The sequence below is a fragment of the Astatotilapia calliptera genome, chromosome 18 (assembly GCF_900246225.1).
Source record: "Astatotilapia calliptera chromosome 18, fAstCal1.2, whole genome shotgun sequence".
NCBI classification, from domain to species: domain Eukaryota; kingdom Metazoa; phylum Chordata; class Actinopteri; order Cichliformes; family Cichlidae; genus Astatotilapia; species Astatotilapia calliptera.
In genome coordinates, this window is record NC_039319.1 from 18,128,044 (window position 1) to 18,146,274 (window position 18,231).

Consider the following 18,231-nt stretch of genomic DNA (forward strand, 5'->3'; position numbering starts at 1 on the left):
CCTGGATCAATAACATCAGCACGCTGACGACACATCACAAATGCCAAAGGAGCCGTCCGCTTCAAGCGGCGCCTGAAGAAAAACAGACGTTTACTGCGTGCCTCTTCTTCTTCGCAAAAATGACCGAGAGCGTCGGAAATCGTTGAAAACCTCTCTTTTAAAAACGAGCCGAAGTCGTGAAGTGTGTGTTTGTGCGCGATACTGCTGCAAGGAGCATCAGGAAGCAGGAAGCAGCTTTGATGCTTGGTAATGGGGATGATTTCCACCTAGGAGATGCGGTTGATAGTGGCCGTGCTATCAGTGCCATTAGTAATGCTGATGACAGATGGTTTCTTTGTCTCTATTCAGATTTATTTTCACAGCTGTCAGAGGAAAGAAGAAACACACTGAGTACATCATTACCCAGAGCAAATAGCCTGAAATGAAACAATCCCTGATATGACGGTCAAAATGTCTGCTGATCTGTGAGGGGGGGAAATAAAAACTGGAGTATATGTTAGAAAGTGTTATAGCAAAGAGTCTCTTAAAAATGGATCAAAGCAGAAGTTGAGGTCGGTCTCGAAAACGTGCCCTCTCTCCCCATTCGCTCATACACAATCATGGCCTAATGGCATCCATTAACATAATTGCCAACATAACTAGTGTTCCGTGTCTGAGAGCCGTTCCCCAACTATACGGGGGGAAAAAATACAGATACAGAAAGATGAGAGGAGATGAAATTGAGCCAAACTGGGACCATCCCCAAAAACATATTGTGGGTGTTCAAGCTGGAATCGCCTCCTCCTCACCCGCTTTTCAAAGCTACAGCGCTTTGTGGAGACCCCCTGGGAAGACTCTGGCATCTCAAGGAATGTGATGCCAGTATGTGTGTGTGTGTGTGTGTTAGAGAAAATTTTTTGTATGCAGCACAGATAGCGGGTGAAAGAGCAGAGAGCTTCCTTCACATGTTGGTAGCTGCCTCTGCGTTCAAAGATTGGGCCCCGACGCACCAAACACAACCTGCCAGGCGAAATGAAATTCCCATTATTTTTAATTAATCCCTAATTAAAATATATTACTCCACAGATTCCACAAATCTCTCTTAATATGCAAATGTGGCCAATTCAAGGATATTTACATGTCATTAATTAAGGCAAGCACATTCTCTTAGTCTAATGAGCTGTGGCCCGGGTCTGCCAAGGAAAACTAAACACTGGGCTCAGGAGTGAGTAAGCACAGCCACGGGGGGATGCCGAGTCTCTGTTGAGTCAGGACTATCAAACACTAATGCCGGGGTGAAGTAGACAACAGCTCTGCTTGGGCTCACAGGAAAAAAATCCACCCTGAAACAGTCTGACATCATTAAAAACTGCTACCGGTGACGGAGCTTACATCTGTGTGCTTTTCTTTTTTAACAGCTGGCGTGTGATCTTCTCAATCCTGAGCATAACTGGCCAAACGCAGCAGCTGTAACATCAAACTGATGCACTTCAGCAGAGCTCTTTGGTTGCTATATGCTACAACTTCATGTACTTACATCTGCTGAAAGTACGGCTTAAACAAATAACAGCCTTTCAGCGCCGGTGAACAATCTTATGTTACTCTTTGATTTTGTTTCAGCTCCTTACCGAGGCCCCCTTTTTTACGACTACGTCAAAGTCTGAATTTTATCACCATGACGTAGTTTTTCAGGGATTTTTTTTTTTTTTTTTTGCATTTTTTGGAAACTTTAAGATCTTGAACTAAATTTAAAGGTGTGAGTTGGAACAGTGTTCGGATGCATAGCAAAGAGAATATTAAATTACTACTCTGAGATACAACCCCATTCCAACACTGGGAATGCCCCACAACACAGGACAGTATACGTGTTTACCACTGTGGACTATGTGAATTGGCATTGTCTTGATGATATAAGCAACACCTTCCCTGCTCCAAACCCATATTTAGGTAAGTCAGTATTAATAATGCCTTCACCATCTGCACTAATGCACTTGTGCTATCATCACCATGGATGTTCACTTTTGAACTGTGGTGCTTATGTAAAATTCAAACTGAACGCTAATTAAAAAAATTACATTAAAATGGCTCAATTTCAACATTTGAGATGTTGTATTTACAGGTCACAAATAATATTAGACAATCACTGAATTCTTTCTTTAAATGGCAACCTGTCTGCAGCGTACTGCCTCTCTCCCAGTGACATCCGAGACAGGCTGCAGCCCACCCATCCCCCCTTCCCACGCCTCTGAATTGGATAAGCAGGAAAGGAAATGGATGGATAGATGGATGGATTGCTGGCACATCTACTGTATGTCACTCGAGTTTTGAAACCATGCTCTTGCTGCACTGCATGTCAGCAATTTGACACCTTCACTGTTTACTCTGTATTCAGGAATTTAGAAACTGAAGTATTTACACCACAAATACTGTGTAACACATGTCCTTCAAGTTTTGCCATGAAAAACTGCCATGAAGCAATCTGAGATGTTTAGGGAAAAAAATGGAAAAATATTCACAAGTCACTGAAATATGCAACAAGGACACGCTTCTTCATTACAGGCCTCATAAAAAAATGAAATCACCTGCACCTTGACCAGAAACAGCACTGAAATTACACTAATGCTAATGATCCCGTAACATATTCAAATGCTTGAAGGGCAGACCTTATCCAATCATCAAACATCATAAATGTTTATACAAAAATAATAAATGATAACACGCATACACAAATGAGAGGACACTTGAGAAGCAAATATCAATTAACAATAATAATTACTGCAACTGGATAACAAACTCACATTCTGGAAAGACCTTTTATTGCTCATGTAAATACCTCCAACCCCTAAACACTCACCACCCTGCAAACACATGGCCCCCTTTTTTGTGCTACTGTGACGTCAAAGCCAATTGTCCATTAGTAGTTTAAAGTCAGCCCTCAGGGACCTCCTAACAGCATCGAAGCCCCAATCAACAAGTCACTGGTGTGATGTATTTATAAAGTAAATATCCAAGCTTATTGGATTCTTCCTTTGACCACCTCTTCATCAGGTCATTTTGCCGAATGTAGTTGTTTTCGACTTTTTAAACACTTGCCTGCTTTTACAAAATCGTAATTTCATACTTTTGTGTTATTTTACTTATTTTACTTTAACTGCACACCAGTGCATGAGGAGCATCAATCCCAACACCAGCTTCTTAATAATTAAAGAGAATATGTGTAGTGTATCCAACCATTTCCCCAGTTGTTACATGGATACTTTTCATGAATATCATGTTGTATGAGGTGATTTGAAGGAGAGTGAGGAAATGAGCTGGGGTAAGATGTACCTTGCTCATCTCCTTGTTCTCCCCTTTTCCAGCTGCTCTAATTTGACACCTTGAGCTGGGGGAGGGTGGGGGCGATGACGATGGGGCGGTGGGCAGGGTTAACTAGGTGGGGGAGTGCAAAGACATAGCGGAATTCATTAAGAATAGCAACCTGTCTCTCCCTTCAACCTCCCTCTGACGGTAATGATATCCGAGGTTAGCAGAGAGCACACCAGCCAGAAGATGGGAGGAGAAACAAAGACAGAAAGAGGGAGAAACCGAGAGAGTGGGGAGCTCCGGAAAATTAGAAAGACCTCAAATACATCTATTTCCAGTGGAACAAGTTCATGGTTCAGCTCGTACATCGGGCACTTGCACTGAACCATCTCACTGAGGACCCTGTTTGCCTGGTTGCTTCTGAGTGTATTTCTGCATCCTGTTAACATTCACATGAAATGAAAGAGGTTTCAAAAACTGTTATTTTGCCTCTGACAGTCCTAATGCACTATGATGACATACCAACAACCAACTGCAGACCTTCGAAAAACCCATTTACGCCACACTTTGTAGGTTGGATGGAGTGCAATCAGACCTTTTCAACATTGTGATTACCACGTACTGGCACAGTAATCTGTGGCTGAGGAATTGGCTGGCTAATGGCAGTTTCACATCAGCCATCTATAGGGACCTTGCAGACAGGTAAAGTGGTAGTTGCAAGATATTGAAATGGCCAGTGCCACCTGGGATGAAAGGCCTTTAAAAAAAGTATTAAGAACTTATTTTTTCCCCCCACTAGAAGCAGAGGCACTGAGTGTAAGTCGAGCAGCTTTATCTCTGCAGTGACTTAAAACATCAAACACCTCGCTTTCCCTCACAGCCACCGAAGCTGCAGCTTGATTTTAGAGCTGGAGGGGGAAATGATTGAGGGGTGAGAGGGGGAAAAAAGTTTCAAAGCTGAGCTGAAATCCTCGCTGAAACAGTGTCCCGAGACCTTTCAAACACTCATTTCCATTTATCTAGCAGCGACATTTTTCATGACGTACTCTCTGGCAAACTATCTGACTCATAAATCCAATTCAAGCCTATTACTGGAGAACTTTTAAAGCTATCCTTCATTAATGTTAATGGGGGTTTTTAGTGGAGGCCAGTGGTGGTTAGGACTACATGGCTGCTTTCCCAAGCTTGTTTAACAGGCTCCAGACAGAGATGGATGCTTCTTGCAGTCCGATAGGCTCTCAAAACCATCTATCACCCAGAGGACCCACCCACAGAGCTGGCGTTCCATAACAAAGGGCAGGCAGGAGAGCTCCTGATTGACAGCTTTATGCGTGTGGTGGCTAGTCAGACAGCAACGAGGAGACACGGTATCTGTTTGTGGCCTTGGCGCTGGCCCCCCTTTCTGAAAATGAGTTGTGAAGAACAGAACAAAATAATGAGTGAGCAGGGGAATCGATCAATATGCCGACACGCGAGATAAATGAGAGAATCAAACACACGCACACACACAGAAAAAAACCCCATCCCTAATGCTGCTGAGTAGGTACAAAACTAATCAGGCAAATGAAGCTGCCTGAGCAACATAAACTGTGAATGGAGAGCAGTGTTAAGGCATAAACAGTTATTATCACAAAGATCATTACCCTTACACCTCCAGACTCACTAATTACCACGGTAAACAGCCATACTCTAAAAATGTATGGCTGGAGCATGCAGTAAAAGCCGCTGCAACATGTAAATGCAGGTACGAGTCACAAATAAAGGGCTAACGCGCTGCTCAAAAACACTAAAATCTATAATAACATATATTTTAAACAACGTTAAAAAAAGGGCCAAGTGATTTGCTTCTGTCACAGCTGCAATCATTTTACGAGAGGCCACAGTAGCTCTCAGGGTGTATATATTCTCGAAAGGCAGACCAAAAAAAAGGAAGGGGGTGGGGTGTTTCAGAAGAGACACACTAAATTTGGACAGTAAGTAGTATCACCCCGTCTGCGCGGTACACCGCACATTCGCAACGCCCCATTTAACCGCACACGGCGTTTCCCTCTACTGCCTTCATTTGCATACTTCAGAGGGGCCCTGACGGATGAAGACGGATGGGGCAAAATCAGCCTCACTGAAACAACTGTTTTATCAAGGTTAAACTATCCAAGAAGCTCTTAACCCCCACGCCTTTATCACACTACAGCTCTCCCAATATCAATCTATCAATATGATCTTATCGGGAGGGAGGTGGGAGAAGACGCTCTTCATAAACTCAAGTAATAGGAACATAAAGGAATTTTATGTGTTTAGGGGAGGAGACTGCTAAACATGGTGCTGAAGGACATCAATAAAATCCAATAAAACAGGCTGCAAGGTGGTGGCAGCAAAGCCAAATAAAAAATATTAGAAGAAGAGCTGCTCCCCTGAAGGCGTGAGAGGCATGCGCGGAGTCACGGGGTCGTCGCTTCATATCTTGTGAACGACTCGTGAAAGCATCGGCGAGAAAGCACTAAAATCCTCCTTTTACAACATGGCGTGGGGGAACCTGCACATACTGTCATGCGGTCTGCCTCAGGGAAGTCTGAAAATAAATTATCCATGTACGCTCACTCACTGAAACTTATTCAATGAAGTGGTAATAAATGCATGTCTAATATTACTTGTCTTTGTGTCACGTGACCTAGTTTAACGTAAAAACGAGAGGTCTTGTTAGGTTAAACTAACACAGTTTGCCTTCCTGTAACAGCAGAGGCCATGCCTGTGTGTATGTGTGCACATAGAAAGTGAGGGATTTCGAAAGGGTAGTCCATAAACCTAGACATGAAAATAAGAGTAATTAATAATGCACACAATGGGAAGATTCCTATAATTCTTCAAATGAAGTCAAGCTGACTACACCCAGAGAGTGACATCAGAGCATCTACCCCTAACCTTCAGGCCTACCCGTACCTATAAGGTAACTTAAGTGGTAATTAGACTTATACTGGAGGTTTTTGCTAGCTTTTACTGCCTGTGACGTTTATTCACACAGATATGTGAAAACACAGATGTGCAAGTTAATTTATCATGTCATTCTTTTTATCTTCATAGAGAGACAGCAACAAACGGCTGTTCACGAACACCAAACAAATGAATAATAAATACATACAGGTATTTTTCTTTTTGTAAGCTACACTTTTTATTGTATGAGATGCACAGTTTCAGTGTTTGATGAACACTTATTTACACATATTCGTAACAACAGCGTGCACATGTAAAGTACCCACAGTATCAAAAATGTACACGTAATGTAATGTTCCTGTAATTTCTTTCAAAATTTTTATTTAGCTTTTATTTAAACAGGTATTCCCATTGAGACTCGTTACAAGAGATACCTGTTTCAGGCAGGTACAATGTACAATTGTACCAGTTAAATGCCATGTCACCTTTCATTTTGAGATCAGCTACTACATATATAATTTGTAAGGATTTGAATGTTTAAATATGCATTTTAAATGTCTCCCAGAAGTTATACAAATGTCAATAATCCTAGCAACCAAGATTATGATTTTAAATATTTCCTAAATAATGTCGTAAACTGTAAGTATATAGTTTATATCCTTCGTTTTATCCAGAATAATTGCATCTAGGAAGAGTTAGGGAACATACATACACTGTGATCATCAGTGCCAAAATACTAAAACTACTAAAGACCAATAAAAACTACAAAAGACCATTGAAAGCCAGCAAGTCTTCATCTTAAAAGCAACAACAAAGAGCAAACCTTTGATTGTAATTGGAAAGCTTGTCCAGCAATTGTGGGCTGCTGCTCCAACTTAAAGTCAGCCTTACCCACTAACCATGATGGTGGAACAGTTAAAATGCAGTTCTTCTGAGGATATGAGAGACCCAGAAGGAGAGTAGAGACAGGGAAGATTTGAAATGTACCCAGGTGTCAACCTATTCAAATAAAAGGATCTTCAAATCAGTTCTGTATTTAACAGGTAGACGGTGCAGAGAACAGTGCAGGTGTGATTCTTTTCTCTTTTTCTGGTACCAGTTAGGAGTCCTGCACCAGCTGCAGGAATAAGATGTTTATGTTTGTTCCTCCATACTAAGTGCGTGAACACCTGAAACTTTTGTAACAATGCCAAAAACAACCTTGCGGCATGATGGCATCCAGGGTGGCAGTATTGCCAAAACAACACAAAAGCATCACACTGGCAAACTGTCAAACAAAGATTAAAACGATATAAACCTTACACAAGTTATGTTTCGATAGGCTCCAGCACAAGCACTTCTCAGGTGTCACTAGCACAGCGTTCACACCACATTCGGAGCATTAAGACAACTTTTATGGCCCAGAACAGCTGATGCAATTACAAACTGATACAGAAAATAACAAATTGCTAATAGCATAAAAATACCCATAAACCCGCATGAATATACACAAATCATAAGAGCAAACTACCTCCTAACTTTTAATCTTTTGAAGGGTAAAAACTCCGTTAGGAGCGGCTCGGTAATAAATGAACAGAAGTATATAATTTGCTGATTATGCTCAAGTAGAAAAAAGAAAATGACAGCAATTAACATAATTTCAGTAGGAGTTAACTGTCCAGAACTAACATCGCCAAAGGCAAGCTGGCAGACAGAAGGCACAGTGGAAATCCACAGCTTTCACTCTTTGGGTAGGGGATACAGATTTTTTACTGTACAGGGAAGCAGCAAGGAAGCATCACCGCATTATCAATCCTCATGGCTGTTACTGCGAAAATTGGGTACATATTTAACCAAACAGAAAATGGTTTGGTTAGTTTTCACACTGAAAACATATAATAGCAACGAGGCAACGGATATCTACACAAAACAGATTAAGATAAAACTTTGAGTCAAACCTGCTGACGATTGAGAAAATCGGCGCTGCTTCTAATGTAATTTGAGTTTAACGACATTTTATATGACACGAGTGGCATTAATGTATTTCTTTCTAACAAAAAAAAAAATCTTTCACTCTAACACCCTTTTTTGAAAAAAATCCTGCATGTTGAGGTTTCCCTTTTTTGCCTGCCTCCTTCAGAAGCAGGCTTAAGGGCCCTTATCTTACTCTCAGAGATGGTATTTACACTGCCAGGTGGCTAGGCCAAGTGCTGACCTGTGCTAACATCCGTGCTCTCGCCCCACTGTGCTAAATGCTACCTGTGGTGTCACATTTGCCAAGGGAAGTGATCCAAAAACTGCAGGAACCCCGCGTCTCTATAGGCCCCACGGAATTAGCAGCAACAATCCCCAGAGACAGCCTGCCTGCCTGTTTCTGCCCCTGCAACACACACTGTGACACGCGCGCAGAAATAGTACATACCGTACACCGCACTGAAGATTGCCAGCAAGAGACTGTTTGATTTTGCAGCCACAAAAACAACTCTTTGTGTGGCTAAATTTATCATCGCTCTCCGCCACAGTATTTGTGTCTTTCTCTACAGTTCAATATCTCTTCTCTGCTTTTTTGTGTGTGTGTGCGTGTGTGTGTCTGCATTGTTCTTTGTCTGTGCCTTTCCTTCCAGCGAAGGTGCCGAGGTTACCAAGGCTCATCTGTGGCCCCTTTTGTCTCTCACGGCACAGGCGAGGTTTATTAACATAAATTAGAATAGCTCACCGAGAGAGTACCTTGTCGCTATGCGTTACCCACGGCAACCTCTCCTCCACTCTCAATCCACCTGAGCATGTGCATGTGTGCACGGTTGTGTGCGAGTGTTTGTGTGTGACATAAAGAGAGAGAAAGATAGAGCGAGAGAAAGAGAGCACACACTCCCCTGCATCTAAATGTGAAACTCTGAAATGAGGGAGACACATCCACACCCATCTCTCCCCTGTCCTGATTAAAATAAATGGTGCTATCTGCACTGCATGACTCACTACACCATGGCATTACTATCAGTAATTGAAACATCCAATCACTACTGAGCCATCAGCCTCACTGCTCTCCCCCATCTGACTTTGTGGCACCTGATTGAACGTCACACTGTATGGGAAGTAACACAATATATGCCCACGAGTTTATCCGAAGAAATGTTGAGGAGAGACACAAGAGTACCGCATCGAATAGCTGTGTGTGGATGTACAGTACATATTTAAATGTGTGTGTGTGTGTGTGTGTGTGTGTGTGTGTGTGTGTGTGTGTGTGTGTGTGTGTGTGTGTGTGTGTGTGTGTGTGTGTGTGTGTGTGTGTGTGAACCACTCAGCATCCTAAGCAGATATCTAGTGAGAGTCAGGCAGCCTCATTGATTGGTGTTGATTCCATCTGGGCAGCGAGCAGCGACTGACAGTGGATCTAAGCCGCTGCGAAAGGCAACCATTAATCTTGGTCCTGTTTAAGCAGCATGTATTAATTTGTGTCATTTTTACTAAGTCAGCCAGGGAAGAGTGCTTGCCATTTTATGTTTGACTGTTCATCGAAGTCAGGGGGTCCTTTGTACGACCCCAGAATGCTGCCTACACACCACTTACATTTTAGTGGCAGGGTGCCAGGAAAACACACCTCCATCAAGAAAATCTGAATATGTTATAACTTACATTTTTTGGCACAAGAAAATATATGAAAGGTATTTAAAAAAAAGGCCAAAAAACCCCCCAGTATAATTCAAAGGTAGGAGTGTATGGTTAGAGCCCCATGAACATATCAATAATAAGATCTGCAGGTGTTTCAACACCAACAGTATGAGGATATATGCGTTTGCCAGTCACGCTGCGTGAAGCAATTCCATGAGACTGTGGAAAATCCAATCAAATCCAAACAGCACCAATAACAAAAACAATGGGTGAGGCAATTGCAGTTGCAATAATGTCACCAGAGCTGTTTTGTAGACACTAAAAGCTGCTCTAGAGACAAACATCTGATAAAAAAGAAACTCCACTCTGCCATAGAGCAAATTTCCTCTCTAAAGCAATTTTATATTCGATAAGTGGGAAGGCATTCTTAGCGTAATGGATCTGAATATGATCTCTGTCAGAAAACTAAGAACACAGTCTCGAATAAAAGCCCGGCGTGCAGAATGGTCAGCGCTGCTGCATCAGATAACCAGACTGAAAAGTGCAGGAAACAAACTATAGAAAGAGACGCAATGAATTCATATTTCTCTTGGATAGGTGAGCCGATAGCTCCGTCTTTCTGTCCCTATTGCCCTTTCAGCGAAGGTGAAGCAAACAGACGTGGACGCCAGTTTAACTTGTGACTACGTAAAGAGGACAAAAACAGTGGAAAGGTAAACACACATTATCATTGTTTTTGTGTGCTAAAGAGGGCGAGAGGTCTGTAAAAATAAGGAGTGAAAGCAAACATAGAACAAGCCCAGCAACATACCTATATCTCACACACAGACACACACCCTTCCCATACATCGACACACAGAATATGACCATTCTACAGCCAGATCTGTTATCACGGCTAATTACAACTCCCACCTCACATATACAGGGCTGTAATTAGCCTCTTAAAACATGATTAACATGTCTCAATTAAGCCAGTCAACATTTGCATAATATATTAGCTGTCCTAATTGCAAGTGAGTTTATATCAGAGGACAGGAAACAGCAAAAATACTTGCTGTTGCCCCTGAAGTGAATATGTAGTGAGCATAAATATGAATATAGAGGAAATGCCAGTGAATAAAAGGGAGTCCGGTCTATTTACACATGTCATAACTCACTTCAAAAGCAAAGATAAACTGACAGTCAGCACATCCCCTCTCCGACTATACTTATAAAAATATACTACATGTTTATTATTATTCACTTAGACGAACATTTCTGGTAAGTAGAGGAAGAGTTTTCCGATAAGTGCATAAATCAAAGCCAGGCAATATTTTTCTCGGGAAAACTTCGCACACATTTTGAAGTTATTTATTTGAAGTTATTTATGAGAGAACAGGCAGAGTCCTGTTCAGCCTTATTTCCGTGGAAACTAAAACATAGGGGGATAAACTGCTGCTTCGGCACTTCCAAGCCGGGGACAGATATACAGTCTCCCAGCTAGCGCGGGGAAACCAAGGACATAGCCATTAGTTTCAGGACAGCGCCACATTGGAGACTAATGCCTCCATCTGTCACTGGAGATGAGAGGAGGGTAACAAAGAGAGGCAACACTAACCCCTGAACTCATCATGGACAGCCATGTCAATTAAATACTGAAAAACTGCAGGACTGGGAGCCATAGTGACCAGTTTATCCACGGCTGAATTGAGCCCAACCAGTACCTCTCCAAGTGTTTAACGCTAATGTTACAGAAAACGGTAATTTGACATTATCGCCGTGCACCTTTGGGCTTATTTCAGTCAAGCAAAGCAGATCTGACACCACTTATTTGATTAGTAATTAGTGAACAGTCAAAGTCAGGATCCATGATGCTCAATACTGCTATTTACTGCTATACTGATGTTACTGAATATGATCACTTATTCGTTTCACTCATTTATTTAAGCAAAATGCCAACTCTTGTTGGCTTCACCTACTGCATTAAGAAGCTTTGCTGTTTTTCATGGTAAATAATACATATTTTCAACAGCTGATCAAACAAAACAAAACATCTGGATATGCTGCCTTATCCCATCTGGATTTTGCAGTGATGGCATTGGACAAATATGTCATCTATTGGGGACTGACTAAGCCTACTGCTCAGTGTTACACGTTTTTTTTTTTTTCCAGTGCTCTGCTTCCTTAATTAAAAGCTTGGTAAACACAAGTTGGTGCGTTTTCCTGCACAGAGATGCTGATGGAGATTCTCATTGGTATGATTACCAAGCTAATGCTAAGTATGCTATCAGTTGCTACTCATCTCACCTGGTCATTTACAGGCTGCAGTGTGTCCTCGTTTTGCTGTTTTGTTTCAATCCATTAGACTGTTTTTTTAAGGTTAAAACAAAAACAATCCCATATAATCTGAATTACACATTGGCAGCCACCAGTTGTTGGGTTGTTAGAGACCATTTGGTCCAGCCGGTATTATTGGTTAAACTATCATATAGTTTCTAAGAACTCTAACTGACAACATATAGAACCAAAAATCAGCTTTTCTACAATGTAAAACATTATTTTCATAATAAAATTAGTAAACTTTAAAGTTTACCTCAAACTGCAGTAAGTTACAGATTTTCTCTTGCTTAATAAACTACTCTGAAAACAAAGTGTTATGCTACCAAAATGAGGTACAAATAATAACCCGACAGTAAGTCGCTGTGCACCCACCTTTACCTGACATATTTTACAAAAGCAGGTGCAACACATTTATATCGCAAGACAAAAATCAAGTCCTTACATCATTTTGTAAAAAGTTTATAAATTCACCAGATAACAGGACTTGAACCCTTTTTTATTTATTACTCATCCCCAAAGTAACTATCCTTTGCTCATACTGAGGCTCATTAGCTTTAACCACTTTACCTTTGTTAGCTTCTTTAAAATAACCATGTTCAGGGGGGATTTAAGTGTCTGATTAAAGTTTGTTCTCACTAAAGTTTTTCTGATTGTCCCCCCAAAGTGCACACACCACTTTTTGCCTGTGCCACTGTGCCCAAGTTTTACATGCAACGAATCAGGTCTGGACTGAGAACACTGAAAATCTGTGCCTGGCTGCTTGATCTGTGCATCTCTACTATCAAAGAGTACTCTTGAGCCATCAAAACAAAAGCCGCCTTCTTGACACTGAAAGAACAACATTTGCTCAAGAGTTCATGACACCTCCAAAGTGACCAGATCAACACCACTGTGAATATCTAAATTGTGTGTACACGTCCAATTAGCGGCACATGCATGGGGAGGAGGGGGGGTTGAGAGCGGAGGGTGGCACTTAGCGGGATGGACTGATTCAGCAGGTCTCCAGCTTTGATAAGTTCAAGCGGTGTAATGCATTATCCATCTGATCACATTAGTCATGCAGGAGCTCGCCATCTGACCCGAGCCTGCATGGGAGTAATGTGAGGCTGCTGACAAGAGTGGCCTGACGAAACGGTCGCAGGCCCACAGATAGATAGAGAGTGAGAGAGGGAGAGCGTAGGCCTGAAATCTGACACCCAGAAACACTGACTTGGTGGCTGGCTTCTCTTACTTAGTCAACCTGTACGTGCCAGCTTGTCTCGCCGTAATGGTTCCACACAAACAAAGACGCTCTCCGGTTCTCTTCACAGGATGTGAAGCAAGCACAGGAAAACAAATTCTAAGTGCTCTCAGGAACTGCAGAAACAATGATGATAGTTTAAAAAAAGAAAAAAGTCGAGAGGGGCCAGAAGACGGGCCAAACAACCCCGGTGTCGAAAGGTACGACTGTAAGTCGTAACACAAATCTCTGTCGCTGCTTTTCCATCGGCCAGCGTGTGAACCTGAGCTTGTTTAAGCTTGCTAAATACTCTAAATCTGTGACACAGGAACGACCCCTGCGCAAATAAACAGGGTGTGGGGGTGTGTGAGGTCATCAGTTAAGGCCTGCTATTGGCATGTGCTCCTGCCTTGTTTGTCAGCTGCTTGCCAATGGACACCTCACTGCTCTAATGTCCCATATTGCTGCTGTCAACACTCGCACCACAAAGAAGAGGCGCGTACAAGACACACACACACACAGACACGTGAACATGCAGCACCTATAGATGACGTAAAGAAGAAGGAGAAAAAACACTTCCTCTCTTCAGTTAAAGGTCGAGGAGAAAGCGTTGCTTCAAATCTGCCCTGCTGTACTCATCGCCCCCTGCTCGCTCTTCTTCTCGCAGACACTCTCACTGCAACAGTGTAAAAAGCAGGGAGAAGCTGACTCTTTATAAAGAATATAAAAAAGGCTGACAAATTACAGGCTGTACTCCGCTCGCATACACTGCACTCAGCACATTTGGCTGTAAATGCCATGGTGAAGGTTTGAGTCATTTTCTCTGTCACTGCAGTGAAAGGATTTTCAGTTTCGTCTGCACAAACCTCCTATGGGCGAAGATGAGCCGCGGCTCAGCTCTTCAAACGCAGACAGGGAGGACACAGAGAGGCAGCCATTCACTCTTGATTCCCTCACAAATTGCTTGGGTTATTCTTAACTTTTTATACGTCGTTCTGTCGCCATCAAAACAATGTAGCTATTTAGAGCTCGCTGATTTGTGGTTTGGGAGAAATGTTCCCCAGCCACATTTTAAGTAAAAATAACTGATCCGATGCATTAAAAAAAAGAGAGCGAGAGAGAGAAAATGTAATCCACATTGAATTGAATTATGTTCCTTTTCCAAACTTGGTGCTAAGCGGAGGGGAGGGCAATTTGCAGTCTGGGGGGAGCCTCTCTCGTCAGAAGCCCTGTGAAATCCTGGTTGCCAAGAACGGTGGGAAGAGAGGAGAGGCAGGGGGGAAAAGCCAGGAAAAGGTCCAAGTCACTTTGTTCTTCTTTTTGGAAACGAACTCTGGTTGAACCCGGGAAGACGCCAGACAGTTTACAAAGAGCCAGGCATTACTCTCTCACTTTTCCAAGCCTTGCAATTTAGAAGCAGGGCCCCAGCCTGCTATAGCTTCTTCCTCATGGGCTTCATGTTTTAAATGTGACGAAAATCAAGTGTCTACACGTTCTCCCTTCATTTTTTTTTTTTTTTTTTTTTTGGAGGGGGGGGGGGGGGGGGGGGCTGTGCCAAACTCTGACTCATAAGAGTGAAGCTTCAGTGAACAACAGTTCATGTTAAATTAATGAAAACGGCATTGCCTCCATACAGCACAAGCCCCGTGTTTATTCTCAGCTGTCTGCATGGCTGCGACGCGACAACCGAGCAGCCAAAGTGACAAGGCTCTCTCAATAATCTCAGACAGCTTCAAAGTTGTGTTCACAGATAAGGTTATATTGGATCTTTTGTTTTATTTCCTCCCCTTCAAAAGCAGCGCTCTGCCACATCCCTCAGAGAATAGTCACAGGCTTTCATCATGTGAGGAGCTCTCCTTTTAATCTGCTGTTAAGAGAGTAATAATTCACACATTCTTTTTCATGACTTTGACCCAGGCTGCGAACATAAACAGAAAATCCCCCTGACCTGTCTCTGCATGCAAAACAGCTCACTTCAGCAAACACCATCAAACTCGGCCAAGGAAAACAGAGAAGAGAGGAGCGAGAAAGAAAGAAAGAAAGAAAGAAAGAAAGAAAGAAAGAAAGAAAGAAAGAAAGAAAGAAAGAAAGAAAGACGGTCCCAAAGAGGCCCAAATGTCCAATGACAGCGAGCTATCCAGTGTCAGTGAGGTTTGTGAAAGAAAACATGATGTAAATACATATTTACTGGTTTGGGAGAGTCAAGTCTAGATAACCGTGACCTCTGCTTTTCTTTAAAAATGCTTCAACGATCAAAAGAAGACACCAAAAAAAGAGAGAAAAGAAAACAAGTGATGCTGACACACAAGGAACTGGCCATAAAAGTGACCTTACCTGTTTTCTCCTTTATTTCACATAAGACGTTGAAGAGAGCCGGTTTCATTCTGTGGCAGTTGAGTGCATGTTTTCTAAAAAAACAAACAAAAAAACAAAAACAAAGGAGGGATGGGGGGACAGGACACCACTTTCCAAATCAGTATTCAAACAAGTGGCAACACAACTGAACTTGCTGAAATCCCCGAAAGGTTACATTTTCCCAACATATCTCAGCTGATTGCACTTCAAAGCATGCAAATATATAAAACTTACAGGAGCCAAAGCATGGGAAAAAATATATTTGTTAAAAAAAATCAATCCATACTTTGTGGGTATAATTCTTTTGAAAATAATTTAAATGCACAATGCATGACTTCAAATCTTTGGAAAACACAGATTTATCCTATGCAGCATCCAATAAAATTCACTCAGGTACTACAACTTGCCTCAAATGTTTGCTATATGTATATTTTATTGCTAGTGCAGGCTATAGAAAGGGATCTGCAACATGTTATTACAGCATAGGATTACAATGTAAGCTCCTTTGTAACAAGGCAGAAGACTCTCACTTTGACTGAGGTGCCTCAGTGCTCCACAGCTAAAACACACCCCCGTGTCAATCTCATATAGCCACGCAATCATTTATAGTTTCGATATATTACCTTAAAAAAATGACAGAAAAGTTTTTGCAAAGAATTTACCACGAATCGTGACAAGTTTTTAGGGTCTTTCTTTCGCTTTCGCGCAGTCACGGCACTTCGGTGGGCGTAATTGCTTTCATTTAGAGGCAGTCTTGATCCGAACCACAATGTTATGATCTCCCCCCCCCCCCACCCCCTCTCCATCCCAAATATTTCCATTTTCACGTGAATAAATAAAGTGTTTTGTGAAGCCTCACCTCGCCTGTGCTTCGTCTAAGCTTTGGTCTGTGATGGTCATTATTTGCTGTAATATATCTCCGATGTCCTGCTTTCTTCCCTCTCCGTCCGTCCCTGCCGTGCCATCCTGCATATGCTGCGCCAGGCCGGGGTGTCCGGCCATGCCTACCCCGTGGGAGTGCATCAGCCGAGGCTGCTCGTCCATCCTTGACCACGGTCCCTGCTGCCTCCACTCCAACTTTTAAAATTTTAATATCAAAGAGGGGAAGAGAGGAAAAAAGAAAGAAGAGAAAATATCCTCGGAAATTCCTCTGGATTCCTCGGTGTCTCTCTCCCAGCCCACTCCTCCTTTTTCCTTGGTAAGCTTTTCTGGATTTGGGAGGAGGGAGACTGACAAACCCTCTCTCTCGCTTTCTCTCGGTCTCTCTCCCAGCTGGTTTAGGTGAAATCTGATCTGAATCGCTGCTTTAGGCTTTGGCCACTCCTGCACCGCTACTGTAGGGAAGGAAAAAAAAACAGGATTGAACATTAAAGGCTCCTAATGTGATTAAAAGTGGAGAGCGTTGTGCTCCTCTTATGAAACCTCCGATATACTCAAGAGCTTGATGCGCCAAAACGCGCTAAAGACTCAACTTGCCTTTGAAGGTTTTGGATACAAAGTACCACCAACTGTTATTGTTTCGCTTATGTCTGGTAACTGACTCATAATCAGAGTGTGGATGAAAAGCCTCCGCCCCTCGAGCCACGATTGGAGAAGAAGAAGCGCGCAAGTCCCACCTCGGTCCTCTCCGAAAACGTCAATCATCTTCCTCGGGAAGGTGGGACACTGTAATAAACATAAAGAGATGTGACCGGACCGGGTGGCAATACAGTGATGGATCGAGGGTGCATATGTAGCCTAATAAATAATTGTGAGTGGCAGTGGAGCTCTGACCCAACAGGACAGCATGGTGGTGCTCGGAAAAGACACTCTGTCATCCGGACTATATATTTTCCTGCTGAATATTTACACCCGTGTAATCAGTCAAAGGAACAATAAATCAAGATGAATTTATTAGAGCATAGAGCAGTTTGTGGAAAGCGTTTTACAAGTCTTGAGTTGGAATATTGGACCACAAGAGTCGTAACAGAAAGCGGTCTAACTAGCAGCCTTCCTCCTTTGGAATCCAACACAACAGCCTACTTGTGAGAGCAATAAGAGCTAATGCTATTTAATAATATAATATATAATAAAGATTACTCCAACCATCAGTTACCCAGTAACAGAAAATAATTCTCATAAAATATCTGGATAATTGATTAAAAAGAAATGTGATCATTTTTCCTATCAGTTTACAGCTGTTGGGGAGTAATACTGCTGGCCAAAATAATTATTTTTTATAATCTAAAACCGCCTCAGTTTATTGAGATGGACTTTTAGGCTTTTGCTATGTAGGCAGTTCAGTATTTCTCACCCTTTCCTGTGTTGGTCAGTGGTATCCTTCATTCCTACTGGTAGCTGCTTCACCCACCTGCTGTTATGACTAGTTTAACTTGGTACCTGCGCACTTCATATTGCTAAAGGTTATTTTGTTAGTCCAGAACGTAGGCTGCTACCGAATGAACTAGCCCAGCTTTCTGTCATTGGATTTCCATTTTAAATCCAATTAAAAATTGCATTAATTAAAAATAAAGCCCTGCATGGGGAGCTCCCTGCTGAGT

General features: G+C 42.3%; 1 protein-coding gene across 3 annotated transcripts in view; it reads right to left on the reverse strand.

The window, feature by feature from the left end:
• The window catches only part of pbx1a (pre-B-cell leukemia homeobox 1a), a 50,315-nt gene extending 32,967 nt beyond the window's left edge, over positions 1-17,348 (reverse strand). Inside the window, exons 1-2 of one of the 3 annotated variants that reach the window (XM_026148544.1) lie at positions 16,551-17,348; positions 15,671-15,744 (exon numbers count right to left, since the gene is read on the reverse strand). In XM_026148544.1, coding sequence (XP_026004329.1) covers positions 15,671-15,744; positions 16,551-16,735 — 259 coding nt within the window. In that variant the 5' untranslated portion in view covers positions 16,736-17,348. Of the gene's footprint in view, positions 1-13,348; positions 14,170-15,670; positions 15,745-16,550 lie in introns of those variants that run through there. The other 2 variants (XM_026148545.1, XM_026148546.1) reach the window with 2 other exon arrangements.
• Positions 17,349-18,231: the final 883 nt, after the last annotated feature.